This window comes from Mugil cephalus, chromosome 1 (genome assembly GCF_022458985.1).
Source record: "Mugil cephalus isolate CIBA_MC_2020 chromosome 1, CIBA_Mcephalus_1.1, whole genome shotgun sequence".
NCBI lineage: Eukaryota > Metazoa > Chordata > Actinopteri > Mugiliformes > Mugilidae > Mugil > Mugil cephalus.
The window spans coordinates 46,898,416-46,926,140 of record NC_061770.1 but is presented as its reverse complement, the minus strand read 5'-3'; the positions used below and the strand labels follow the sequence as shown (position 1 = coordinate 46,926,140).

The following is a 27,725-nucleotide window of genomic DNA, read 5'->3' as shown; positions in this document are numbered from 1 at the left end:
CTGTAATATGTGAACATGTGTGTAGATAAAAATAGTAAATACTGAATGAACAATGAACTTTGCTTTTGTGTTTATTGAACAAGGTGACAATGATCATTCAATTGTTAATTTAAAATAAAAGAGACCACATGATTTAATTCAAATTTCTTTTACAATACTTTTACAACAATAAAGATCGTCTCATAATCTGTTTTAATTATTTCGTTATTGTTTAATCTCATCTCATCCTCTATTGCTGCTGACCCTCACTAGGGTCACGGGGGTTGCTGGAGTCTATCCCAGCTGAGACAAACAACCACTCTCACTCACACTTAGGGTCAATTTAGAGTCACCAATTAACCTAACGAGCATGTCTCTGGAGGTGGGAGGAGACCAGAGTACCCAGAGAAAACCTACACAGACACAGGGAGAACATGCAAACTCCACCCAGGAAGGCCCGAACCTTTCTGGGACCTGAGCCCAGACCTTCTCACTGGGAGGCATCAGGGCTAACTAGCCCCCTTTATTATTGTATAAAGTTTAAATAGCTACACTTGAGATCAGGTTTATGTTCTCTTAGTTGTTAGATTTTAAAATTCAGACTTCTATTTTTTATGAAACTGATTAAAGAGCTCATGATGCTGATATTTCTGTAATTTTAGCCACAGTCACACTGATGATGGGTATGCTACGTCCCATTTTGTATGCTACGTTCTGATGATTAATACTCACCGATCAAATATCATTCAGGGATTGTGCAAAAAGAACATTAGCGGCTTTGGATACTAGGTCACATAGCACAAATGTGTTGTTTATATAGCGAATATCAAAGTTTTAGTTATAGTGTCGTATCAATCTCTATCAAATTATTTGTGTGGCTGTTATTTAGAAGTATACCTGAAACATCTTAAATTGTGCATGAAATAAAGACGAGGCCCTTGTCCTCATGTTTTCTTCCACACAGGGATGGAGGTCTGCCTGGGAGCGACGCCACTACTACACATGCCGTACGGTGAACTGGTCTTGTAACATTCAACCTTTAGTTTCAGGCAGACAAAACAGAATTCCACACGGCACCGAGGACAATGAATACTTTTGCAGTTCTTTCGGTTATGTTCCACCCTGATGCCACATTTGGGGCAGACCTGGACAGAGGGGCAGCTGGTGACGCCCTTTACCTGGGGTAGACTGACAGAGTTGCATGTCTGGAGAACTTCCAGGTCCCTGTTGACGCAGCCGTCGTTGCCGCAGCGGTCAGATCGAGGGGCTGGACCTTTCCACGGCTTCAAGCACTGCCAGCAGAACAGGTAGGTCTCCTTCCGATCCGCTCTACATACGACGCACTGGACGCACAGGTTGGACAGATCCTTCCTCTCCATGTTTGTCTGGCACTGTTGGCACTTGAGGGGAAACACAAAGAAAGACTTTAGGAGGAAACATCCATATTTAAAAATGAGTAGTTTGGATTTAGTTCTATATACACTACTGGTCAAAAGTTTTAGAACACTCCAATATATCTGTAGTTTAATGTCTGATTTTAATGAAAGCGTAGACCAAATAAACAACTGAAGTTAAAAAATAAATGTAATAATAATCATGGAATCAGTATATAAAAAATCTATCTCATATTTTCGACTCATCAAAGTAACCATCTTTGGAGTTCTTCCCAATTTTGTTGCAGAAGTTCCCAGAAATGTGTGTCACTTGTAGGGAGGTTTTCTTTCACTCTTCTGTCCAGTTCATCACAAACCAGCTCCATGGGGTTAAAGTCTAGAGACTGGGCCATGGAGACATGCTCCACTCCTTGCTTTCAAGCTTTCCATCTTGTTTTTATCCTGAGGTAGTTCTGGTAGAGCTTGGACTAGAGTTTTGGGGCATTATCTTGCTGTAGGATGACGCCCTGACCAGCTATACCAGAGCCCAGCCAGCATGTCCATGTGGGGCCCACAAGGGTGAAATATGGGCTATGTGGGTACTGAGTGGGCATGGAGTTGAACTGGGTAAATTTTGCAGGTCCCATGTGGTTTGAGGTACATGTGCCCCCCATGTGAAACCCATGTGGGCTGGCTGTATGAGCCCCATAAGAGATGTGAGTGGGCTAAGTGGGCTTAGGCATAAAAAGGGCCCATTTAAGGTCCAGTCTGATCCCCCTTCGTGCCCATGTGGGCAAAGATATGAGGTCTACATGGGTCCTGTGCAACTCAGCAAGTTGGGCCCCACCTGAAACCTGGTCAGAACCTACTTGATGCCCATATGGGCAAACGCAGGTGGGGTCACCATGGAAGCTGCAGACAAACCCACTTGGGACCCTTATCTGCAGCCCACTTAACCCTTATGGGTCCCACATGGACATGCTGGCTGAGAGGATACTGTGTGCTGTTCTAAAACTTTTGACCGGTAGTGTCTATCGAAATCAAAAATTCAAGGAGCTGCCAAAACCACTTACTGTCTGAACCTTGCAGTTTTCTGTAGCAGTCAGGCGGCCCATGGTCTCCTCAAAGTGCTTCATTTCTTCAACAGTCAGATTCGCCAGTCTGCGAACCTCTCGGTACGGCAGCTCTTTGTTGCACAGTTTGGTACCTTCGACCAAAGCAGGACATCTGAATATGTATTCCCCCTTGAAAAGAAACAAAGAGGAGAACGGAATGACTTAAGAATTTTTAGATTTCTGTCCCACTCACGACAAAACTTAAACTCACACAAAAACTGCCTTCAAGATACCTGGTCCAGCTGGCTCCGACACCAGTTTGTCAGCGATTCAGCAGTGACAGCGTGGCCGCAGGACATCTCTGCTCTGAGATAGCGTTCATCTGTGTCTGAGGTGGTCAACAGCAAATATATCAGCTATGCAACTGCAATTTATACAGATGACAGAGACCGAACGTGAAATTTTCAAAACAGTTCAAATCCAAACAGCAGTGTAACAGCTGAAACCTTCCCTGTTGCAACACATTTTTACATAACATTTTTTTATGCTCAGATAAAGAAAGAAAAAAGAATCTCACGCACACTGATCCACTTCATCATTCCTGTCGACAAATTTCAGGGTGGTATCAAGCGGGTCGTAGTCCTTCTCATCCTCTTCCTCTTCTTGAAAGTTCATTTTGATTCTGCGAAAGAAAAATGTGCCATAAACAATGTAATCTTTCCATGGAGTCGGTCTGTAAAGCTGGGGAAGCTAAGCTTTTTCCCCACCAATAACACTTTTGGAAAAACATTAAAGTATGCTGAATTAGATAACGCCCCTGTATATATATAAAAAAAAAACTACCTCTGGGTTTGCTTGATACCGTAGAACACGGGTCTTCAACATTTCAAGCCAAGGACCCCAAACTGATTAAGTAGGAACCCCCTACCTACTACTGTATATGTGTTCTATATTAAACTCGGCCTATATTATCATTTTGCCTTCAATATTATGCTATCCCTTCTGTTTATCCCTTGTTTATGTGTATTTAAAGAAACTAACACCACCCCCTGCAGTACCTCTGCGGACCCCCTAGGGGTCGTGGACCCCCTGTTGAACACCTCCTAAAGTGCATTTATATGTGACACATGAGTCCGTGTACCACCCATTCTTTGGACCCCCACATTATACTGTAGGAAGGATTTCAAAACTTTAAGGATTCTTGATATTACCCATACTTTGTGTAATATAAAAGGTGTAAAGATGGAGTATAATGGTGACATGGAGGCAGTGAGTTAGTTTTTAGCTTAATGTTTTACCATATAACAATTAAAAGTAGCTGAATCTGACAATCTGCATATCCTGTTTACAACATACCAGTGGCTAAGAGACAACTATCCTAACTATACTTTAATACCAAAGAAAACTTAAAGAGGTGATAATTTTTTGATAGTTCTGCCATATGTTATCGTTCCCTCCCCTCCAGTATTATGTTTCTTGAGTATGAGTGAAGGAAGGTGACCTTTATCCCAGGGCGTCTAGCTCTTAGTGGAGCACTGAAAACAGACCTACTTATACACACCGAAACTGGACAGCTCATTCAGTTTAACAGTTTTCTTTCTTTCTTTCTTTCTTTCTTTCTTTCTTTCTTTCTTTCTTTCTTTCTTTCTTTCCCCTTTTTTTTTGGTGTTACACTTCCCTGCTGTTTTTGTCTATTTGATTGTGGTCGTGTCTGTTTTATAAGCTAATTTAAGCCCCTTTAAGTTTCCTTGGACACATATGAAGTCACGTTTTGCCCACTGCGTTATTCCTTTAATTTTGTATTCGTGAAGTCTATATCGAACAAGATGACATCATAACGTTATTTTTTTTTTCACGATGTCAGTGCATCACTCTAAACCGTGGCTGTCTGCTGTGATAATACTTAAAAAATGCGTCCACAGAAGTTTTATAAGAATTAGATCTTACCTTAGCGACGCAGCTTGTGTTCCTGTAGTTTTGAGGACTTCCTATGTATTGTTGCTCTCAACCGAGGAAGTCACTGCTGGACTTAATATTCTGTCCAAATATTTCGCTTAGATTCAATAATAAATACTCTGGGGAATAGTCTAGAGGGCACGTGCCTTTTCTGCTGCGCGTCTTCCGTTGCCTCTTTTCTGTGCGTGTTTTTTGTTTTTGTTAAAGCCTGATCGCCTTACCGAAAGCGAAAGAATGCAAAAGACCGTAAACGTACACCGTGTCGTGTTTGCCCCTCCCATCCTTTTTTTAGTTGGCGTGTTACTGGAACTCTAAAGCTATAGTGGGTCGTTCGTGAGTGTATTGTTAACTTATTGTAAAGGTAAAGGGGAGGGATACTGAGAGGCTACTTTCATCCGAAACGCACGCGTTCAATGTCCCACCCTTTCTACTTGGTCAAAAATAAATAATATATATATGGTTTGATTGAACATTTAATCTTAGATTATACTTTCTCATTGACAGAACAACAAACATTCAGTCCCAGTTAAAGGTCTTGCATTCATCATTTTATTAAGGAACAGAGGATCAACTTCATTGAAAGTTTCACAAACATTGTGTGTGATGGACATCACTACTAAATATATTTGTAACATGAAACACCCAACCAACACAAATAATGCTACGACATGTTTATTAAGTTTATAAAGTCACATACCAGAAACACTTGGTTTTACTCAATGATCATTACAGAGCTGATCAACCTTGGCACTCAGGTTGGAGATATTCTTTCTCTCCACTTTCATTTAGATTTTTTCTGTGTGCTGATGTGGAAGATATTATCTTTTCTTTTCAATTAACCCAACACCTCATAGACTATATAGGTAAGCATGTGACATATGTCCACATTTTGAGTACAACCTTAAAGAAACATCTGCACTAATAACTAATTTTCATTAATTTCCACAGTTATTGCTATTTAACATTTCTTGTGTAGATTCACTTTTTAAATGCAACTCATTTGTACGAGGAACTGTAGCTCTACACTTTCGGACATAGCTTGTGTTTAGTTTCTGTGCCACACAGGGATGGATGTTTGCCTGGGAGCCACACCGTCACTGCAGGGCATGAAGTGAGTGCTGGTCTTCAGGCACTCAGGGGTCAGCTTCAGACACACAAAGCAGAACTCAACCTGGCAGCGAGGACAGATGATGTTCTTGCAGCCTGTCTTGTCGTGCTCCACCTTCAGACCACAGGTGGGACAGGCCCGGATGGAGGGACAGGCGTTGACCCCTTGCACCTGAGGGAGGACGATGTCCTTGCAGGTCCTGAGAAGCCTGAGGTCCTGGTTGGTGCAGCCATCGTTGCCGCAGCGGTCCGATCGAGGGCCTGGACCTTTCCACGGCCTCAAACACTGCCAGCAGAACTGGTGGCTCTTCCTCTGATCAGCTCTGCATATGACGCACTGGACGCACAGGTTGGACAGATCCTTCCTCTCCACGCTCGTTTTGCACTGTGGGCACTGAACAGGGACAGAATGGTTTAGAAAAGAGACCGACGAGATTCAAAAAATCGATCCACCGAATTAGGTGGGTTTGAAAAGTCAGTGTTAATGATGAACCATGTCATTAGCTGAGTATGTGTCTGTGTTCACTCCAGGTCTTCACATTATAAAATAAATCGTCATAGACACCTGCAGATGTAATGGCACTTTATACACTGTACATAAAGCACCATTCACTTACCGACTGAACCTCGGAGTACTTTGAAGCAGCCAGGCGGGCAATGGTCTCTTCAAAGTACTGCATTTCCTCAACGTTCAGATCAGCCAGCCTGCGCACCTCTCGATACGACCACTCTTCATTACACAGGCTGTCATCCTCTAATAGTGCAGGACATCTGAATTGGTAATTCCCCTTAAAACAACAAAGACAACAGTGGCTTATGGCTTACAAATTACACATTATTCTGCAGCTACACTCTTGAGACGTTTCTTTTGGTAACTCATTCTTTATTATTTTAGATTGCTTCACATCAATAAGGGTTATTTCATCACACAGCATATTTATTTTTACAACACATTGTCTTATTTGTTATTCAACCTAAATTTTTTCAAGTATAGAGAAGGGTAAATCGGAACAAATTGGTATAACTAACTAAATGGATGGGTTCACCTTACATTTTCACGTCCGCGTACCACAAAGAACTCATCCCACTGCAACTCCACCTGTTGTCTAGTTCTCTTATTAATAAATGATCTTTCGGGCGGGAGACATTTTAAGTTTCTTAGTTTCCATTTTATCTGCTTAATCTACCACGTGTATTATCAGAACTTTTTTTCAAATCTTTTCCGCCATTTATCTCACAGTGTAAACTCACTGTCTCCAGCGTCACATACCTGGTCCAGCTGGCTGCGACAATACTGTGTTAGTGACTCAGGGGTGACGGCGTGGCCGCAGGACATCTCTGCTTTGAGAGAGCTGTCCTCATCATCTGAAGCTGGGGTGGGCGAGAGGAAGGGAAGGTTTGGTAAACGGAAGGTAAACGTGTAGTGTTAGTCTGAAATAAGGTCAGAATCACAGCGGGACAGCTAGAACCGCCCTCGTTTGTAACTTTATTCTGTCTATATGCTCAAAGGAAAACGTAATGACTCACACAACGGATCCAGGTCGTTGCTCCTGTTGACAAGCGTCAGGGTGGCATCGAGTGGGTCGTAGGACTTCTCCTCCTCCTCCCATCTGTGAGCGCTCATTGTGATTCTGTGAAAGATAAATCTGTTGCTGTGAATACTAGAAGATGACATTTATGTCAAAACATCAACGTAGTTTTCAGAGGAAAGAAGAAATTAGTTGATTTAATAAATTATATAACCCCCACTGTTGTCCTTTGTCCCACTTTGATTTGGAACATAAGTATTCTTTAAGTTTTGGAACAGTACCCATAACGTGGGAGCTTTAAGGGACATAAACAGGAAGTATAATGTTACCATGGAGGCATTTCATAACCCCTTTTTACCTATATTTCTCTACATATTTGGAGATCGATTAAAAGCCCTTGTATAAAGACAACTATCACTGTTTACTTTCATACCAAAGAAAACTGAGCCAGCTAGCTTTAGTCCCATTATTAGCCTATATTGGTTTACATTTTTAGAAAACTCTTCTTTCCTTTCCGCTGTTGCCTTCAGGGGTCGCCGCAGCGAATCATCTGCTTCCATCTCGCCTTAGCGTCCTTCAACCAATACATTCAACGTCCCTCCTCTGGACATGTCCAAACCATGTCAGCCTGGCCTCTCTAACTTTATGTCTGCTTCCTGTTTGTGTCTGGGACTTGTCTGGAGTCTAGCATAGATCAGGGCAGCTGCTACTTGACCGTGGAACGGTTCCAGCAGTAGACAACTGAGAAAGGGGATTACCGGGTGACTCAACAAGTCAGTCAGGTCAAGGACGCGGTGGGGGCGGAAACCATTTCACCACCTCTCCATGAAGCTTTATCTTTATGGTGGGGCAGCTAGACAGAAGCCACTTTGAGTAGAAGGCACAAGGCAGGCTGCTTGTCATTTAAAGGCTTCTGAAATAACGAGTAAGGTTTTAAATCAAATGCACAGGGCTGCACATGTTTGTGTCCAGATCTGAGCTGAGCTGACAGTTTGAAAACCTCTCTCATACCAGCATCATAATGACATAATGATTCACTCTGGGAATTTCTGGACGGCCCCACATGGCCTGGATTTACAGTGTAACACTTTGTTTATTTATTTATTTTAAATCTTATTCACGAGAATATCGAGGCAGCGTTTTACAAAATGCTCATTTTAACACTTTCTCTAAGATCCCACTGTTATAAGAGGATTTCAAAGCCATATCTATGCCCTATTTTAAGAATATTATTATCTGGCGCTGCAATTATTTTAGGAGCAGAGATGACACATATTATGAATTCATTTCAAAGGAGAAGTATTATATCTTACCTTGAAGTCACAGCTTGTATTATTGCAGTTTTTTAGTCTTCCTCTCTTTCTGTTCCTGCGCCCGACCGGAACAAGACAGACACACCTAACCTAACCTAATTATCTAGACCTCCGGAGGAATCGTTGCCTTAATCTCGATACTTCGATATTTTGGTGAAAAGTCTCAGGAGATTGTGCTTGATTTCCAGTGTTAGCCCCTGTTATGTGCGAATTCTCCGTCGCACTTCCTCCTTTGACTGCTAACGAAAGTGAAAGACTTCTCGAGTCCTGCGGATCGGGAGCAGCGCGGTGAGTGTTCAACCCTCCCATTTTACTACACACCGTTACAAAAATCTATTCATCGTGTGCGTTATCAGAAGTTGAAAGTTGCATTGTGCACGTGGCAGGTTTTTGTGAGTTTACTGCCGTGTCGATCGACTCGTTGTTTTCTAAAATCGCGGTGGAGGCGGTGGTTTCACGGAGGGTTTCCATAACACCCCCAAACATAGTTGCTGCGTTCATGGCCCTCCTTCTGCGTGTTGGTCAGATCGTAAAATTACTATAGTTTGTTATGACTGAAAACCCCTCAAGTTTTTTTCGTTGTTGTTAGTTATATGTGCCTGTGTATGTACAGAAATCCTCATACCTGTCTGCATGCATGGCTGAACAGAGCTGATTCTGAATATTTAGATAGTGGTGGTGGGGGAAGTTGTTTTACTGCAATAGGCTACACCGACCATCCACCAATACAAAGGTGCGCCTCAGCTTTATTAATAGCAAACTACTAAATGGCTTTCTAGCGCATACATAGAAAACAGACTAAGACAACGACAAGAAGTAGCAGAAAGTGTCAAGAAAAAGTGCACATTTTTCAAAATGACTCAGAATATTTTTATGTTACTGAGTTCTTATTTTCCTCTTCATAATCATCTTCAGGAGCGTAACATTTCATTTTAAAGTGGAATGCACACTGATCAGCCACAACATTATGACTGGACAGGAGAAGTAAATAACGTCGACCATCTTGTGATAATCCAGAAAGGTCCCTATAACCATAGGACCCAAAGGCCCCCACCAACAATGTGTTACCAGGCACCACAGGACACCCTCAGAAGGCCCATGTCCATTGAGCCACACTTGTTTTGGAGGCACAAGGGAGACCTACACAATATTAAGAAGGTGGTCATAATGCTGTGACTCATCAGTGCATTTCTTCACCTGTTTGTCATTAAAACCCAGGGTACACTCACAATCTTTTCTGTATGTGTGTTTCTTTAATTAAATGTAAATGTTCCTAACCTGACTTTAGCTGGATCCACTGTCCTCCAACAGGATGAAATCGGATGGAAGAAAAGTCCAAATATAAATATGAAAGCCTTCACGAGAATCACTAAGAATCATCACATTGTTGATAAATTAAGAGAGAGACTAGAAGAGCTAACCCTCTCAGGTGAGTCATCACAAAATAAAACCACTTAAAGCATGTGGATCATACATGTCTGAGTGATATGTTGATGAGGATGTGACATTTGTGTTGACTCACGTCAGTGTTGTGTCTTTAGATTACCATGGACTGGACAGTCCAGGTTTTACGTGCTATTTGAACAGCGTGCTTCAGGTGCTTTTCATGACCAGTGACTTCAGAGAGGCCGTGATAAGGTTTGAAACTTCAGCTTTGCTTGATGTTTTTAGATCCCATCAAATGGAAATTTATTGAATTTATGTCTATAATTTATATTATCCATATTAAAGGAACAATCTAAGAAGTTTGTTGCCAAGATTTGCATTAAACCTTTTTCATTTATACAGACAGTAAGTTTATTTTAGCCGAGACCTGATGCAAGAGGAAAGTAGTTAGCCAAGCCCTTTCTCAATCAAAAGCATTAATCACTTATTTAGTTGTGAATAAGAATTCATACATTTACCTGTACTATGCACAGTTATTCAACTCTGTGTCCTGAAACGTCAGGATGCTGTGTGAAATATGATTAAAAATACGATGCAATCATTTGCAAATCACAAATTAAATTTACTGAAATATATGTTGGATGTCAGTGACTGATTTGAAAAAAGAAAGGAGAAGAAGGGGCTTGAACATATTATTGTTGTAAATTGCAGGACTTAATAGTCACACATGTTTCTCATTGTGCCACAGATGCTGCATTGAAGATTCAACAACCATAGATGGACAGCTGAGAAAACTGTTTAATGATTTAGAGAAGAGGAAAACCAAAACGCACGACATCACAGAAAGACTTGGGATCACAAATTGTATGTTTGACTTGAGACACTTCACTGCTGCTGTAGGTGCATGAACGAAATATAATGCACAGATTTATTATTTTCCTTGTCCTCTGCCCCTTACTTTCAGTGTACGAGCAACGTGATGCTGCCGAGTATTTTGAAAGGATCTTGTGTTGGATAAATCCTGAAGCTTCAAAGGTACGAATACACATTGTCATTTTCAGGGGACAAAGTGAGATTTAAAAGAAACAAATGTGCTGTGGCTGAATGGATGGTTTACTCTCGTAACTTCGATGCGACTTAAAACTCACAAATGATCCTGTGTCCAGTGGAAGTAGTTTTCTTCCCCACTTCTCCACTCAAAGGGGAAGTGGGGAAGATGCTAATGCTAATTCTGTACAGTTTTTGATTACACTGTTTATTTTATTTTACTAGATAATACTTCATTTTATCTTTCTTGTGGTTTTTATGAGCGTTTACTTTTATGTGCAACAAAACTACGGTGATAAAGTAGCTTCCCTCGTTGATCATTACGGTCTGTAAGTGTAAATCGAAGTCTAAGTGAAGCTGAAAGAGTTACAGCTAGTCGCAAAGGTGCCAACAATCATACACAGCTGACCTCTGCTGGTGGCAACAGTGCAGGACACCACTAAGGTCACAGATGCTTCTAAAGATTTTGAATCTCCTGGTTCATTTACTGGACTTAAACGTTTATTAATCTTTGTAAATTGTACTGAGAAATTACAGTTACCCAGAATCCACAGACAACGTGGGGGCTACTGAGACTCGCGTGTATGAAGTTCCCCATCAAACTAATCGCTCATCACCTCCAGGGTGACGACGCTGATTTTTTGAAAGGTTGTCTTGAACTGGAAAGTAAACGGACACAAGGGTTTGTCAGACAAAATGCAAAAACTGAGCTACACATTAAAAGTTGGTTCCACCACTACAAAGAAATAGTTTGTTCAGTCTTTTCTGCAACCAAAGAACTGACAGCACACACAGATGGTCCAATAGCACCGAACACAGCTCCATGCTGGGACCTTGGAGCCCATAGAGTTTGTTGTACTGTGTTTCTACTTACCTGTCTGCAGACTAATAACTGTACCTTTGTGCCTAGGTATTCAAGGGGGAGCTGAATCATAAAACCACATGCCATGGTTGCTACAAGAAGAATGGTTCCAGGAGCTCTTTTTGGATTCTGCCACTTGCGGTAGAATCAGATCACCAGACCTTCGACGTGGTACCTTTTCTTCCTTTAATGAGAAAAAATACTAAATTAAAAACACATAAAAACATATTAGGAGAGAAAAGAACCTGCATTAAAGTAAATCTATCTTTTCAGGGACAAGGACTGAAGGATTTCTTCAAGAAACAGATATTCCACGGGGACAATCAGGTGTACTGCAGCCACTGTGATAAAAAGCAAAATGCATACATTGTGAGTCATAAATTTGATCTCTTCAAGTTTTCATTGTATTAGTTGACTACAGTTCACAAAATGATTTACATTTTGTGGCCTAGAAACCGGAGTTAACACAAAATCCAGATGTCCTGACCCTCCTGCTGAAGAGATTTACCTTTGATTACCATCGGCAGTGTTACGTCAAAGTCCATTGCAAAGCTGATGTGCCACAAACTCTGTACATGGAGGTATTTCATACACTGCACAGCAGCCAGTTGTTTTAAATTAACACTAATACTATCACAAAATGTGATGGCTTTGTTTTATTGCACTCCCTTCAGCAGTGCACGTATGAGCTCTACGCTGTGGTTAACCACCGTGGTACTCTATCAGGAGGACATTACACCGCCCACATCAAATCTTTTGAAAATGGCCACTGGTATTACTTCAACGACGACACTGTTAAAAATGTAAGGAGACTTTTCTACATACACACTGTACATACAAGCGTTACCATGAAGTTAATTGTTTAGATTCTGTTGTTTTCTGCAGCTCAGTCGACAGCCATTCAGGACTCAAGAAGAATCCCTGAGGTAAATACTTTCTTTGTGTCACCACAGATGAGGGTGTTTGATGCCTTCCTGTAATGTGATGTTATACATGTTTCTCAAACTGATAAAGTCTTTACATGTTCCCTCCTCAAAACAGGTCTTGTACAGCTTACCTCCTCATGTACAGGAAAGGTACGTTTTAAAATGCACAGCATTGATTTCTGACCCTGTCTTTGGTTCTTTTAAGATTTTATATCCCAAACTTTACTTTCTCCTTCAATATGAAGTTGGTCAGGAGCTTAAAGCCAGATTTATGCTTCTGCATCAGATCTGTTCTTTTCTATTTTGTGTGATTTCAGTAAAAATAACTCTTGTCACAACTTCAACATGAGCTGCTCAGTTCCAGCCGCAATTATCCTTTTTTAAAACAGTTTATTAACAATTGGAAATTTCTTTAAAACCACAGAGTGTGATTTCAGTACATTGTTGCCATTTGCTGTTCTGCTCAGTGTTGTGTTACGTGCACGACTCTGACTAAACAGTGAAACCTCTGCTGTAAACGAAATAAGAATAATAAGTTCATTTTTGCATGTTGCGAGGCCAGATCAGGCCCTCTGGTGGGCTGATTGTGGCCCGGGGGCCATATGTTTGACACCCCTGGACTAGAGTTTTAGTGGCAACGATAGGTGGCGACACCAGTGCACATGTACTAATGCATACGACAGCATCCATTACAGAAGTGTGAACCAAAAAGAGCCACCACAATCCTTCACCATGAGCGGTGTTTTATTCTAATGAAATGCTCAAATGAATGAATGAGTTCAGACATAGTCCTCCTCTTCTCTCTCTCCTTGCTTTATATGCATCTATCTTTCAGTGTCTTTTGTTCTCCTTGTTTCTCATGTTCCTCTTTTTTTTCCTCATAAGGCTGATATAGGAGCTGTGAGAATCAGATGTGGTGAAAGCATCAGCCTTAGCTCCTCTGAAACACTCCTTTGTTATTAATAACCATTTCTGTTTCTCTTAAAGTGAGAAAAGAACTGGAACAAGATGATGGAAGAGACCAGGACGCTCATAGTGCACATTCAGATATAGAAGCTGAAAGAAGTCAGGACACCGGCAAAGACAAAGAGGCTCAACTGCAGATCAGAGGTCGTATAGGAGGGGAAACATTAAAGAAGAACCTCGTTGATGCAGCTTGTTTTGTAGAACCAGATGGTCTTCAGCAGAACAAAACGTTTCCTCTAATGGACAATGAAGCAGATGGAGACAGTTTCAGAACGCAAACGCAAAAATTACATGTTTCAAAGACGCAGTTTAACGGAAACTATCATGTGACGAATGGTCAGCACCTCTGTACAAACTCAAAGCACAACAAGCGTCATCTCAGCAGTGAAGGGACCCTTGCAGTGAATTTTAGAACACAGCAGGAAAACCATAACACCAAAACAAAAAGACCAAGGATGAACGGTGCTTTCTGTAAAACACAGGACGCCACCGGCACAAAGACTGGAGTAAAGATCAATGGTGGCAGCGTGAGAGAAACAGTTCACCCAGAGTTAAAAGGAGAGAGTCTAAAACTAAGAAAAGAGGCTGGTGTCAGTGATATGAGTGACTCTGCTTCAAGACGCTCACACAGTCAGTCTGGAATGAACCGACCCACTGAGAGGATACACTCACAAGATATGATCAGAAGATCAAGCACCTTAAATAGAAACAAGGTGAAAACACAGCATGACACACAAACTGTGATAAAGACAGAACGTTTGAGTAAGAAAAGTGAAGCTAAAAGGTGTGAAGACAGATCAGGGAGACCACCATGGAGGTAAAGAAATAAAACAATGAACCACACTGGTTTAACTTTGTGTTGAGCTTCTTTTTTAAAAACACAATTATAAATGTTGGTTGGTTTCTCTCCATGTTCCCTGTCTGTTATATCATTAATAACATTTCTGACAAACTATTTCTGCCACATACAATTAGACATTATGTCAGAACTGTTAATGTATGCTGACATGAAAGTGGTTTGTTTTTCTCCACAGTATTATCTGAGATTTTTTTTTTTTTTTTTTACAAGAGGAAGACTGCTGACATGAGTCATACATAGAAAACACGCAGGAACATTATTATTATTCATAGTTTTACAAGTCATTTTCATAGAGGAGTTCGATTTTCATTTGTTTTCATTCTCCCTGGGATAGGATTAAATGAGATCTATTAGAAACAGCACAATCATAAATATATTTCATTTTACATAATCAGCTGTAATAGGTTTTTTTTTTATGTTGTTTGTTTGTTTTCATTTTCCTGGGAGCGTGTCGACGGTGGCCCTGAACAGACAAACAAGACACTGTCTCTGCAGAGGAACATTTGTAGGCAGGTCCATGTTGAACTACAGACTTTCGAGGCTTTGACGTGTAACCAAAGTGAACTGGGGAGATACTCTCATCCTGTTCCTTGTTATTTCTTTAGAGGGCGCTAGAGTACCTATCAGATATCCGCACGTTTAGTCCCAGCTCGATTCACGTAGCTATTAATACTACTGTTTATTTTTAATCTTAACGTTTCTGTTCCTTCACCGCTACAAAAATAGTCCTGTATGAAGAGACATTCACTCGGCTCTTGTTTTAAGCTGCTCCTGTTTCTATTTTGTTGAAGCTGAAACCGAAAATATCTTCAACCCTCTTCAACAACGGCCTCTGGTTACATTAACTATCAGCGAAACAAAAGGGATGGTCAGCGAATAGGAGTAATCTACAACATCAGAAACTCGTGAAAACCTGCCTAGTCCAAGTTCATGAATATAAATGTGAAAACGTACGATCGACCTGGGAACCGAGGAACAGTTCAAGAGCGTCACGGTGCAGCAGCTGAAGGAGGAGATGCAAAAGACGTAAGTTGACAGGTGAAATCATTACGTTTATACAGATAATGGGTCACACAGAAGAGTTCATCATTGAGATACTGTACAGTTGTCTTCATGATATTTGTGAGATTCATTCTGAATCGCTCAACCACGTTAACTCTGTCTCACGTTACTTGGAAGGAGCCCAGCAAGTGGCTCACATCAACAACAACAGCGCAGAATGGAGAAGATCTACACGGTCGTGGTTCTTGATTATCAGGGGGATAAGATGCTTGATCTCTGCAACACCGAGGAGCAGATGAAGAACATGACAGTGCTGCAGCTGAAGGAGAAGATAGCTCAGAGGTATCCTAAGTACAGTGGAGGTAAAGACACATAGAAAGAGAGAGAGAAGTGTTATGACACAGAGTACAAAACTGTTTTGCATTTACTTCCACCACAAACTGTCGGGTTTAAAGTACAGAGGTGTTCACAGCAAAATGTTCAGAAATATTAATGAATGTGTTGTTCACACCCTCCACCCCCTTCCCCCACGATAGCATATAGATTAGAGTTTGTGTCTAATTTGGCTCCCTCTAAGAAAATAAATACATTAACACAACATGCCACTGTCATAGGGGCAGAGGTAAAACTGTTACGTTTATAATGTGTCATATAGAAGAGTTCATCAATGAGATACTACACACTCGTCATATTCTAGGAATCATGAGATTCATTCTGTTTATGTTCAAACACAGTTAACTAACTAACTCTCTCTCTCTGTCAGATGATATACGGCTTCTCTTTGCTGATAAATGTCTGGATGAAGAATCCGCTCCACTGTGTAAATATGGAATAAAACACAGGTCTCAGATATTGGTAGTTCCTAAAGTGCACGGGGACGGAGGACCTCTTCCTGATAGGGTCGATGGTGGGATGGGTGACAAAGGAGATAAAAACCAAAGCATGGAACAGCTCTCTGATCTTTAAAGCTTTTAATAACGGATCAAATCCACTCATCAGTGACATAAGACCTCAAACAGTTATCTGAAGTCATCTCAACCTAACCCCTGTGAACAGAGCAGGTCCTCCCACTGAAGAACAGTCACAGGAAAGTTAGTGTGAACATGTTGGCTTGGACAGAAACACATTCATTTGGGTGATTGTTGTGTAATAATAATCCAGGAACCTGCTGCTGTTGTGAAACACATTAACACAGGAATAAATAATTACATTTTTAAAACCATCTTCCAATGTTTCTGTGTTGCAGGACTTTGTTGTTTGAAGCATGTGATCAGGTGTTTTGTTGCTCTACCAGCAACATTTTCAGTCAGTTTGATGACATGATTTGCACACACCTCAAATCTGCTTTAAGAAGTATTTAATATGTTAGTGTTGACGTTTTAGTTTTCATACCAAACACCAAACTGTCTGGACTGTGATATGAAACCAGAGCATTTTGACAGTAACACATCATCAAACTAAAAGTGTACCACTATGTATGCAGGTGAAAAGGGACAGATTTTTGTTTTATTTTTTCTGACTGGATATTAAAGCCTTTTTACAAACATCTGTCTCATCTTGTTTGTGTCTTTTGATCCATTCTGTTGTTTTTATCTGTTTTATTAAAGTTGATTTATTATATCAAGTATAATTAGACTTAGATTCTTAAATGACATGTAGATAAATTTGACCGTTATATAAAATCCAGATGTCCTGACCCTCCTGCTGAAGAGATTTACCTTTGATTACCATTGGCAGCGTTACGTCAAAGTCTATTGCAAAGCTGATGTGCCACAAGCTTTGTCCATGGAGGTATTTCATACACTGCACAGCAGCCACTTGTTTTAAATGAACACTATTTATTTATTTACTTTTAATGTGATGGCTTTGTTTTACTGCCCTCCCTTCAGCAGTGCACGTATGAGCTCTACGCTGTGGTTAACCACCCTGTTAACCACCAGTCGACAGCCATTCAGGACTCAAGAAGAATCCCTGAGGTAAATACTTTCTTTGTGTCACCACAGATGAGGGTGTTTGATGCCTTCCTGTAATGTGATGTTATACATGTTTCTCAAACTGATAAAGTCTTTACATGTTCCCTCCTCAAAACAGGTCTCGTACAGCTTACCTCCTCATGTACAGGAAAGGTACGTTTTAAAATGCACAGCATTGATTCCTGACCCTGTCTTTGGTTCTTTTAAGATTTTATATCCCAAACTTTACTTTCTCCTTCAATATGAAGTTGGTCAGGAGCTTAAAGCCAGACTTATGCTTCTGTATCAGATCTACATCGATCTGTTCTTTTCTATTTTGTGTGATTTCAGTAAAAATAACTCGTCACAACTTCAACATGAGCTGCTCAGTTCCAGCCACAATTATCCTTTTGCAAAAACAGTTTAACGGAGACTATCATGAGGCGAATGGTCAGCAGCTCTGTACAAACTCAAAGCACAACAAGCGTCATCTCAACAGTGAAGGGACCCTTGCAGTGAATTTTAGAACACAGCAGGAAAACCATAACACCAAAACAAAAAGACCAAAGATGAACAGTGCTTTCTGTAAAACACAGGACGACACTGGCACAAAGACTGGAGTAAAGATCAATGGTGGCAGCGTGAGAGAAACAGTTCACCCAGAGTTAAAAGGAGAGAGTCTGAAACTAAGAAAAGAGGCTTGTGTCAGTGATATGAGTGACTCTGCTTCAAGACGCTCACACAGTCAGTCTGGAATGAACCGACCCACTGAGAGGATACACTCACAAGATATGATCAGAAGATCAAGCAGCTTAAATAGAAACAAGGTGAAAACACAGCATGACACACAAACTGTGATAAAGACAGAAAGTTTGAGTCAGAAAAGAGAAGCTAAAAGGTGTGAAGACAGATCAGTCTGTGCGTTAAGATGCACGTGAAAAACTAATTATTGCCTTAATCGGACTATAACAGGAGAACTTCAGTGCATGTAAACACGTTACTCCGAATAAAGTCAGAGTTCTCATTGTCCGATTGAGACGCCCAGATAATGCGATTGAATCGGACTTTTCATCGGATGATGCGTGTGCGCATGCTCCGGAACAAACACGTCCAAGAAAGCCAGGCGTAGAAGAAGAGAAACGGAGCCGTCTGAGGGATAGCGCGGATCTTACCTGCATCAGAAGTAGCGCGAACATTAAGTACAAGATTAAAAAATGTACTATTATCTGTCTGGTTGTTGTTTGAAGTGCCGGTCTGCCGCATGAACGACTCTTGTTTTTTCATATCACATAATAGTTCAACCGGAAATCGGGCCGTATTAACATGGTATTATCCCGCTGAAAAGACACGTATCGCCACCTAGTGTGGAAGATGAGAACAGTTATTCTATTTTCTTGCGCTGCATGTAAACTGGGACAAGGACTGTAGTGAGAAAGTCGAATTTTGAGCATAACCCGATTAAGCTCTGCATGTAAACGCACTGAGTGAGACCACCATGGAGGTAAAGAAATAAAACAATGAACCACACTGGTTTAACTTTGTGCTGAGCTTCTTTTTTAAAAACACCATTATAAATATTGGTTGGTTTCTCTCCATGTTCCCTGTCTGTTATATCATTGATAACATTTCTGACAAACTATTTCTGCCACATACAATTAGACATTATGTCAGAACTGTTTATGTATGCTGACATGAAAGTGGTTTGTTTTTCTCCACAATATTATCTGAGATTTTTTTTACAAGAGGAAGACTGCTAACATGAGTCATACACAGAAAACACGCAGGTACATTATTATTATATTTGAGTTGTACAAGAAATTTTCATAGAGGAGTTCGATTTTCATTTTATTCATTTATTTTCATTGTCCCTAGGATAGGATTAAAGGAGATCTATTAGAAGTAGAGTCTGATCATAAATACATTTTGTTTTACATGATCAGCTACAGGCAGCACAGCAGCTTGGTGCTGATGCCTCCTAGTGAGATGGTCCGGTTTGGAGTCCAGCTCATTAGGCTGATTGGTGACTCTAAACTGACCCTGGGTGTGCGTGTGACTGTGGATGGTTGTTTGTCTTTGTTTTAGCGTTGTGATAGGCTGGAGACCTGTCCAGGGTGTATCCCGCCAAGAAGACACTGTCTCTGCAGAGAAACATTTGTAGGCAGGTCATAACATGTGCCAGCATTTCCGAGGGTTTGACGTGTACCGCAGTAGAGGACCGACTCTCATCTGGTTCCTTGAAATTTAGGTAATTATTATTATTATTATTATCTTTTTAACGTTTCTGTTCCTTCACCGCTACAAACATAGTCCTGAATGAAGAGACACTCACTCGGCTCTTGTTTGAAGCTGCTCCTGTTTTTATTTTTGCTGAAGCTGAAACTGAAAGTATCTTCAACCCTCTTTAACAACGGCCTCTGGTTACATTAACTATCAGCGAAAGAAGTGATGGGTCAGCTAATAGGAGTACAACATCATAAAATGGAAAACAACTGCAAGGTCACTGTCCGTGGATGTTCGGGCGAAACTAAGACAATCGACCTGGGAACTGAGGAACAGTTCAAAGCCGTCACGGTGCAGCAGCTGAAGGAGAAGATCATAGAGGCGTTTGAGTATGAGAACGGAGGTAAAATCAATACGTTAAAATATCCAGTTAATGCGTCAAACAGAAGTGTTTATCAGTGAGATACTGTATCGTTGTCATTATGATATTTGTGGTATTCATTTTGAAGTCCTCAAACACAATTAACTCTCTCTCTCTCTCTCTCTCTCTCTCTCTCTCTCTGTCTCAGAGGCTTTAAGGTTTATATGTAATGGCAGAGAGCTGACACAAGACTCCACCCCACTGTGTGAATATGGAATACAAACCTCATCTGTCATACATGTAATTTTTAGATTGCGAGGGGGAGGATTGCCTCCTCCTGAGAGGGGGGATGGTGGGATGGGTGACAAAGGAGGTAAAAGCCAAAGCATGGAACAACTCTATTTTTTTAAAACCATTTTAATAACAGATCAAATCCACTCATCAGTGACATAAGACCTCAAACAGTTATCTGAAGTCATCTCAACCTAACCCCTGTGAACACAGCAGGTCCTCCCACTGAAGAACAGTCACAGGAAAGTTAGTTTGAACATGTTGACTTGGACAGAAACACATTCATTTGGGTGATTGTTGTGTAAATGTTAATCCAGGAACCTGCTGCTGTTGTGAAACACATCCTAGGCTGCTGGGGGACGACGCACTGAGAACGTGTCCTCTACTTTCTCTTCTTTGGCACTGAGCTCCTGTCCTCTAATCTCTTATAATGTATTTTCTATTACAAACAGCTCTGTCTCCTGCTTCTCCTTCCCCTCCCCTCCCCTCCCCTCCATCTTCTTGTGAGGGTCTCAGGAATGGAGACGTGATGTCGGCTCCTGGTGCTGTAGCTGAGCTCTAGTCACTGCTGTTTCTGCCCCTTTTTAAAGATATATTTGTGTACTATTGGTTACCTCGTTTCATTTAGTGTTTTGATTATCAATTGAGTTAAGGGAGCTTTGTTTTCTCCCCAGTCTAGTTAGTCGGCTTAGTTTTCTATGTTCCTTCCTTCTTGTTTTCGTAAATCAATTTTGAGTTAATCTTATTCTGGGCTTCTGTCAGTGCCAGTACAGGTGGGCTGGTCATTGGTGTGCAGGTGGAGGCTCACTGGGTGGAGGGTTTTATTTGCATGTTTAATATTTGTTGTGCCCTAATTTGTTTGTCTTTTGTTTTTGCAGTGTGTGTGTGTGTGTGTGTGTGTGTGACCTCCCTTTGGGTAGCTGGTGGTGGTGGCCCCTCTCCCCTTCACTCCCCCACCCCTGTGGGCTCTCTGACAGTCAACCTGTGCTGGTTAACACTTCAGTGTAGTGACAGTTCAGCAATAGAAATATTTTTGCAATAATATAGCCTTATTTTTAAGCCAAGTCCTCCTGCTATTTAGCTGATGTGAGATTTACTTGTGAATAAAAACTGAAAATTTTTCAAAACTAGAAATTCCCTTTTCTGCTCCTTTTTTCCTTAAAACATAAGAACCTGTATTCAGTGTGGTTTTCTCTGGGTGAAAGTCCCAGAGTGGCGTTGTCGCATTGTCAAGGGTGTACAGCTGCCCCAGTTACATATCTATGAAGTTTATTTATGGTTCCTCCATATGAGCTGGGTTCTGCTGGAGGTTTCTTCCTGTTAAAAGGGAGTTTGCCATTGTTACCTTCAGGCTGCTCTGGAGTTTCAGGATGGTTTTCATAAAGCGTCTTAAGACAATTTGTATTATTGATGCTATATTAAAAAACTGAATTGAATTGAATCTCGGTTAAGACAGGAATAAATACATTTGGTGGAAATCTTGTTCCTGAGGATGATTGATGTGTTCTAATATGTCTTTCTCTTTTTTTTTTTTAACTGCTGACACATTTTTAAAACCAACCTACACTGTCTTTGTGTTTTAGTAAATCTGTGGTGTCTGTTGTTTGAGGTATGTGATCAGGTGTTTCGTTTCTCTGTCAGCCTTGAAACAGGTTTGATCAGTTTGATGACGTACACCAAAGCCACACACCTCAAATCTGCTTTAAAAGTATTTAATATGTCAGTGTTTTAGTTTCCATGTGAACACCTGGACTGTGATATGAAACCAAAGCATTTTGACCATAACACATCATCAAACTAAAAGTGTACCAGTATGTATGCAGGTGAAAATGATTTTTGTTTTATTTTTTCCTGATTTGTTGGATATTAAAGCCTTTTACAAACATCATCTGTCTCATCTTGTTCAGTCATTTGATCCTTTCTACAGGGGATAAAACTGTTCCTCCAGAATCTCTGCAAAATCAGGTTCTAGTTTTACAAACCGTCACATGTTCTTTCTTTTCTACACATGCACGATCTGACATGTTTTTATCTGTTATTCAAGTTGATTTATTTTGTCTATATTATAATTAGACTTAGACTCTTAAATTACATATAGATACATTTGTCTGTCCAACATACAGGAGAGATATTAACATGAATTTCAGTGTGTGTTTATTTAGACAGAAACTTTATTAAATGATGCAGTGATTAAATCAGGGAACAATCTTCAGTAGCAGTTTTAATGCAGCATGTAATAAAACACAGTGAAGTAATAAGAGAATGCAGCTGTCTTAATGTCATTTAATGTGCACAAACAAGCAGGTCTGTAATGTTTTTCGCGTCTGATGCAATAAAAGATGAATTCTAACCAGATAGGAGACAGCTGTGAGCATGCATGAATAATAAATGAGTGTGTGAAGCTGTTTAGTTTCTGTGCCACACAGGGATGGATGTTTGTCCGGGAGCCACACCATCACTGCAGGGGATGAAGTAAGAGCTGGTCTTCAGGCACTCAGGGGTCAGCTTCAGACACACAAAGCAGAACTCAACCTGGCAGCGAGGACAGATGATGTTCTTGCAGCCTGTCCTGTCGTGCTCCACCCTCTGACCACAGGTGGGACAGACTCGGATGGAGGGACAGGCAGTCACTCCCTGCACCTCTGTGAGGACGGTCGTGTTTACGTTCTTGAGGAGCTCTAAGTCGTGGTTGATGCAGCCGTCGTTGTCGCAGCGATCAGATCGTGGAGCTGCTCCTTTCCAAGGCTTCAGACACTGCCAGCAGAACTCGTACACCTTCTTCATGTCTGCTGTGCAGACTGTACAGTGCACACTGAGGTTAGTCAGGTCCTCTCTCTCCACGTAGCTTTTACACCCAGGACACTGTAAGAGGCATTAAATGAACAGCTGAACATTTCAGGAAATATGTGTCTTTATTTCCATGTTGAGCATTAGATGAAAAGGTTCATACCTCCTCATACCAGTGCATTAACTGGAACTTACACCTTGTTATTTTATGTAAGTAACTCTTTAAAAGGGGTTAACAGGTTATCGCTGCCTGTATGCTTTCATTTGTTGTTTCCACTTTAAGTATTTCATGCTTTTATTTTGGTGCTCGCGGGCCGGAAGTAGAGGTTTTGCAAATAGCGAATAAAGCACAGAGCAGTAGGGCTGGACGATACTGGGAATTTTGGTATCGATCCGATACCAAATAAACACTGGCGTCATGATCGCTGAATAACTTCATAAATTTGCCTTTAATTAGTTGGTTGATTATAAAATACAAGACAAATATTGAGGCAAATAAACAAATTTTCTTAAATAATTTTAGTATGAAACAATTTCACAGTACAAAATTTAAATAATTCCCCTTTTACTACATACAATTGTTTTAGTCGTCAGCTGAGAGCGCGTGTGTGCAGCCCAGAAAGGCAAAATAAAGGGCAGGCTGATATTGTGTGTGTCTGAATTACCTGAAATTACCAGTATTCATATGCGCTTTGTTCTAACCCTTTATACTCTTCAGAACGGAGCAGATCTTCAGGGATCTGTTACAGTACGCGGTTTTTGAATTACTGTCCTTAGTGCAAAAATAAGAAAAAGGAACAATGCAGGGATGCACGGCAGCTTTTTTTTTTTTTTTTTTTTTTTGAAACCGATACCAATAACCGATAACTTTCTGCTTCCAAAGGCCGATACCGATAACGGATGACATACCTGGAGATAAGAAAGACTAAAGAACCAACAGTTTTGACTCTTAAAATGAAGACTATTTGATATTTCAAATGAACATCACAAAATAAAGTCCCTAGACCTGAAATACTTTGCATCAGGTTTAAAAGTAAATAAAGTAAATAAAAGTGCATTCCACCAGTTCTGAAAAATAAACAATGCACTGACACAGAATTATTAAAATTAGAATTAAACGTTTCTATGCTAGTTTCATGCTATTTCTCCCTCTCCGTGGTATTTTCTTTAAACATTTATTGCACTCAGCCAGCAAACTGTTTTCCTCAGAAACCTTAAAAAACTCCCACACTACTGCCGCCATCATGTATGTTTACAAATGTTTGCATGTTGACTGTATATATGCGGTGATGTTAAGCTAAAAGGAGCCTTTAAGATGGTTTATTTGTTTCTAAGAGCTCATTTTGTTTTTTTGTCTGACCTTAGCTTTTATAGTGTTCCAGAAAGGAAGGGACTCACGCAAAATATGAAACAAACAGCTGTACATTAATACATTCTTCTGGAGACATCAGTACGCTTCACCATTGTCTCGCTGGGTTCACTATACATTATGTACAAAAAGACTGCAGCTATCCTGGCCTTGTCCAAAGGTCAAAGGCTGAATTTATGGTGCCTTTATATGGCCTTTAGTCCAAAGTACATGCTCACACTGAGTCAGTCCAGCTTCCTCTGGTTGAATATGTGAGCTGCCTGTTAGACTGGCCTGATAGTAGATGTATTAAAACAGGAATCTGGAGACTCAGACGAGGTGCAGACCAACCATCTCAAATTTAATACAAAAAAGGACTTTGAAGACATAACAAAGGACGACATATCTACTTACTTGAGGTAAGGATCACTGCCTGGCTAAAACCTGCACGCAGACATTATTATGACCTTTGAGTTGGACAAGAATTTTCAGGAGTTCGATTTCCATTTTATTTATTTATTTTCATTCTCCTCAGAATAGGATTAAAGGGGATCTATCAACTAACTATCATTAATGTTTTATCTTAATGTTTCTGTTCCTTCACCGCTACAAAAATAGTTCTGAATGAAGAGACACTCCTCGCCTCTTGTTTTAAGCTGCTCCTGTTTTTATTTTTGCTGAAGCTGAAACTGAAAGTATCTTCAACCCTCTTCAACAACGGCCTCTGGTTACATTAACTATCATCGACAGAAGAGGAAGGGTCAGCGAATAGGAGTAATCTACAACATCAGAAACTCGTGAAAACCTGCCTAGTCCAAGTTCATGAATATAAATGTGAAAACGTACGATCGACCTGGGAACCGAGGAACAGTTCAAGAGCGTCACGGTGCAGCAGCTGAAGGAGGAGATACAAAAGACGTAAGTTGACAGGTGAAATCATTACGTTTATACAGTTAATGGGTCACATAGAAGAGTTCATCATTGAGATACTGTACAGTTGTCTTCATGATATTTGTGAGATTCATTCTGAATCGCTCAACCACGTTAACTCTGTCTCACATTACAAGGAAGGAGCTCAGCAAGTGACTCACATCAACAACAACAGCGCAGAATGGAGAAGATGTATCAGGTCATGGTTTATGGATTGAACGGGGAGATGAAGACGATTGATCTCTGCAACACCGAGGAGCAGATGAAGAACATGACAGTGCTGCAGTTGAAGGAGAAGATATTACAGAGGTATCCTAAGTACAGTGGAGGTAAAGACACATAGAAAGAGAGAGAGAAGTGTTATGACACAGAGTACAACACTGTTTTGTATTAACTTCCACCACAAACTGTCGGGTTTAAAGTACAGAGGTGTTGACAGCAAAATGTTCAGAAATATTAATGGATGTGTTGTTCACACCCCTCCAGCCCCTTCCCCCACGATAGTATATAGATTAGAGTTTTTGTCTAATTTGGCTCCCTCTAAGAAAATAAATATATTAACACACCATGCCACTGTCATAGGGGCAGAGGTAAAACTGTTACGTTTATAATGTGTCATATAGAAGAGTTCATCAATGAGATACTACACACTCGTCATATTCTAGGAATCATGAGATTCATTCTGTTTATGTTCAAACACAGTTAACTAACTAACTCTCTCTCTCTGTCAGCTGATATAGAACTTATCTTCATTGATAAAAGGCTGGATGAAGACTCTGCTCCACTGTGTAAATATGGAATACAACACCTGTCTGTCATAGTGTTAGTTGTAAAAGTGTACGGGGGCGGAGGACCTCTTCCTGAGAGGGGCGATGGTGGGATGGGTGACAAAGGAGATAAAAACCAAAGCATGGAAAGGCTCTCTGATCTTTAAACCATTTTAATAACAGATCAAATCCACTCATCAGTGACATAAGACCTCAAACAGTTATCTGAAGTCATCTCAACCTAACCTCTGTGAACAGAGCAGGTCCTCCCACTGAAGAACAGTCACAGGAAAGTTAGTGTGAACATGTTGGCTTGGACAGAAACACATTCATTTGCGTGATTGTTGTGTAAATGTTAATCCAGGAACCTGCTGCTGTTGTGAAACACATTAACACAGGAATAAATAATTACATTTTTAAAACCATCTTCCACTGTTTTTGTGTTGTAGTACTTTAAGTTTGTGTTGTCTGTTGTTTGAAGCATGTGATCAGGTGTTTTGTTGCTCTACCAGCAACATGTTCAGTCAGTTTGATGACATGATTTGCACACACCTCGAATCTGCTTTAAGAAGTATTTAATAGGTTAGTGTTGACGTTTTAGTTTTCATACCAAACACCAAACTGTCTGGACTGTGATATGAAACAGAGCATTTTGACAGTAACACATCATCAAACTAAAAGTGTACCACTATGTATGCAGGTGAAAAGGGACAGATTTTTGTAGTATTTTTTTTCTGACTTTGTTGGATATTAAAACCTTTTACAAACATCTGTCTCATCTTGTTTGTGTCATTTGATTCTTTCTGTTGTTTTTGTCTGTTTTATTAAAGTTGATTTATTATATCAATTATAATTAGACTTAGATTCTTAAATGACATGTAGAAAAATTTGACCATTATATAAAATCCTAAAAATATATAAATGAACACTATTTATTTATTAATTTTTTTTTTTAATGCGATGGCTTTGTTTTATTGCCCTCCCTTCAGCAGTGCACATATGAGCTCTACACAGTGGTTAACCACTCTGTTAACCACCAGTCGACAGCCATTCAGGACTCAAGAAGAATCCCTGAGGTAAATACTTTCTTTGTGTCACCACAGATGAGGGTATTTGATGCCTTCCTGTAATGTGATGTTATACATGTTTCTCAAACCGATAAAGTCTTTGTTCCCTCTTCAAAACAGGTCTCGTACAGCTTACCTCCTCATGTACAGGAAAGGTACGTTTTAAAATGCACAGCATTGATTCCTGACCCTGTCTTTGCTCCTTTTAAGATTTTATATCCCAAACTTTACTTTCTCCTTGGTCTGAAGTTGGTCAGGAGCTTAAAGCCACATTTATGCTTCTGCATCAGATCTGCGTCGATCTGTTCTTTTCTATTTTGTGTGATTTCAGTAAAAATAACTTGTGTCACAACTTCAACATGAGCTGCTCAGTTCCAGCCACAATTATCCTTTTACAAAAACAGTTTAACGGAGACTATCATGAGGCGAATGGTCAGCAGCTCTGTACAAACTCAAAGCACAACAAGCGTCATCTCAACAGTGAAGGGACCCTTGCAGTGAATTTTAGAACACAGCAGAAAAACCATAACACCAAAACAAAAAGACCAAAGATGAACGGTGCTTTCTGTAAAACACAGGACACCACCGGCACAAAGACTGGAGTAAAGATCAATGGTGGCAGCGTTAGAGAAACAGTTCACC

General features: G+C 40.4%; 4 protein-coding genes and 2 long non-coding RNA genes across 12 annotated transcripts; 3 read left to right on the top strand and 3 right to left on the bottom strand.

Annotated features, from left to right (window-relative positions):
• Positions 1–55: 55 nt before the first annotated feature.
• On the bottom strand, positions 56–4,748 carry LOC125012200. 2 transcript variants are annotated; one of them, XM_047592008.1, is made up of 5 exons: positions 4,355–4,748; positions 2,989–3,089; positions 2,701–2,831; positions 2,426–2,596; positions 56–1,379 (listed from the first exon to the last, which is right to left on the bottom strand). In XM_047592008.1, the coding sequence occupies exons 3-5, from the start codon at positions 2,764–2,766 to the stop codon at positions 924–926; spliced, it is 693 nt and encodes a 230-aa protein (XP_047447964.1). In that variant the 5' UTR covers positions 2,767–2,831; positions 2,989–3,089; positions 4,355–4,748; the 3' UTR covers positions 56–923. The 2 variants fall into 2 exon arrangements, with proteins under 2 accessions (XP_047447964.1, XP_047447958.1); XM_047592002.1 differs by having other exon boundaries at positions 2,701–2,795.
• A 141-nt stretch (positions 4,749–4,889) lies between these two features.
• LOC125012182 lies at positions 4,890–8,571 on the bottom strand. 3 transcript variants are annotated; one of them, XM_047591982.1, is made up of 5 exons: positions 8,313–8,571; positions 6,998–7,131; positions 6,741–6,841; positions 6,088–6,258; positions 4,890–5,864 (listed from the first exon to the last, which is right to left on the bottom strand). In XM_047591982.1, the coding sequence occupies exons 2-5, from the start codon at positions 7,092–7,094 to the stop codon at positions 5,409–5,411; spliced, it is 825 nt and encodes a 274-aa protein (XP_047447938.1). In that variant the 5' UTR covers positions 7,095–7,131; positions 8,313–8,571; the 3' UTR covers positions 4,890–5,408. The 3 variants fall into 3 exon arrangements, with proteins under 3 accessions (XP_047447938.1, XP_047447929.1, XP_047447946.1); XM_047591973.1 differs by having other exon boundaries at positions 6,998–7,101; positions 8,313–8,567; XM_047591990.1 differs by lacking the exon at positions 8,313–8,571 and adding an exon at positions 7,488–7,807 and having other exon boundaries at positions 6,998–7,101.
• On the top strand, positions 8,473–14,440 carry LOC125012139 (ubiquitin carboxyl-terminal hydrolase 47-like). 2 transcript variants are annotated; one of them, XM_047591895.1, is made up of 12 exons: positions 8,473–8,600; positions 9,624–9,741; positions 9,854–9,950; positions 10,447–10,562; positions 10,663–10,733; positions 11,656–11,778; positions 11,881–11,976; positions 12,060–12,188; positions 12,282–12,410; positions 12,493–12,533; positions 12,649–12,683; positions 13,521–14,440. In XM_047591895.1, exons 2-12 carry the CDS (start codon positions 9,660–9,662, stop codon positions 14,318–14,320), a joined length of 1,719 nt encoding a protein of 572 aa, XP_047447851.1. In that variant the 5' UTR covers positions 8,473–8,600; positions 9,624–9,659; the 3' UTR covers positions 14,321–14,440. The 2 variants fall into 2 exon arrangements, with proteins under 2 accessions (XP_047447851.1, XP_047447861.1); XM_047591905.1 differs by lacking the exon at positions 8,473–8,600 and having other exon boundaries at positions 9,522–9,741; positions 12,285–12,410.
• A 5,155-nt stretch (positions 14,441–19,595) lies between these two features.
• Positions 19,596–22,072, top strand: LOC125012291. Its single transcript, XR_007113262.1, has 2 exons — positions 19,596–19,935; positions 20,102–22,072. It is a non-coding gene; the product is annotated as an uncharacterized LOC125012291 (long non-coding RNA).
• Positions 22,073–22,321: 249 nt separating this feature from the next.
• On the bottom strand, positions 22,322–23,058 carry LOC125012094 (probable E3 ubiquitin-protein ligase ARI8; the record flags this gene model as incomplete). Its single annotated transcript, XM_047591789.1, has 1 exon — positions 22,322–23,058. A coding segment is annotated over one exon (468 nt), but the record flags the coding sequence as incomplete, so codon positions are not given.
• Positions 23,059–24,585: 1,527 nt separating this feature from the next.
• Positions 24,586–26,787, top strand: LOC125012259. Of its 3 annotated transcripts, none has more exons than XR_007113253.1 (4): positions 24,586–24,738; positions 25,003–25,237; positions 25,391–25,558; positions 25,981–26,787. It is a non-coding gene; the product is annotated as an uncharacterized LOC125012259 (long non-coding RNA). The 3 variants fall into 3 exon arrangements; XR_007113251.1 differs by having other exon boundaries at positions 25,391–25,578; XR_007113252.1 differs by having other exon boundaries at positions 24,938–25,237; positions 25,391–25,578.
• The last annotated feature ends 938 nt before the right edge of the window (positions 26,788–27,725 follow it).

Bases quoted from the DNA above. Each gene is read 5' to 3' on its own strand.
- LOC125012200 (XM_047592002.1), bottom strand. From the start codon at position 3,082: ATGAACTTTCAAGAAGAGGAAGAGGATGAGAAGGACTACGACCCGCTT. The intron at 2,597-2,700 runs GTATCTTGAAGG...TTTCTTTTCAAG, and splicing joins GTCGGAGCCAGCTGGACCAG to GGGGAATACATATTCAGATG. The intron at 1,380-2,425 runs GTAAGTGGTTTT...TTTCCCCTCAAG, and splicing joins AAAACTGCAAGGTTCAGACA to TGCCAACAGTGCCAGACAAA.
- LOC125012182 (XM_047591982.1), bottom strand. From the start codon at position 7,094: ATGAGCGCTCACAGATGGGAGGAGGAGGAGAAGTCCTACGACCCACTC. The intron at 6,259-6,740 runs GTATGTGACGCT...TGTTGTTTTAAG, and splicing joins GTCGCAGCCAGCTGGACCAG to GGGAATTACCAATTCAGATG. The intron at 5,865-6,087 runs GTAAGTGAATGG...GTCCCTGTTCAG, and splicing joins AGTACTCCGAGGTTCAGTCG to TGCCCACAGTGCAAAACGAG.
- LOC125012139 (XM_047591895.1), top strand. From the start codon at position 9,660: ATGAAAGCCTTCACGAGAATCACTAAGAATCATCACATTGTTGATAAA. The intron at 10,563-10,662 runs GTATGTTTGACT...CCTTACTTTCAG, and splicing joins AAGACTTGGGATCACAAATT to TGTACGAGCAACGTGATGCT. The intron at 10,734-11,655 runs GTACGAATACAC...CTTTGTGCCTAG, and splicing joins TAAATCCTGAAGCTTCAAAG to GTATTCAAGGGGGAGCTGAA.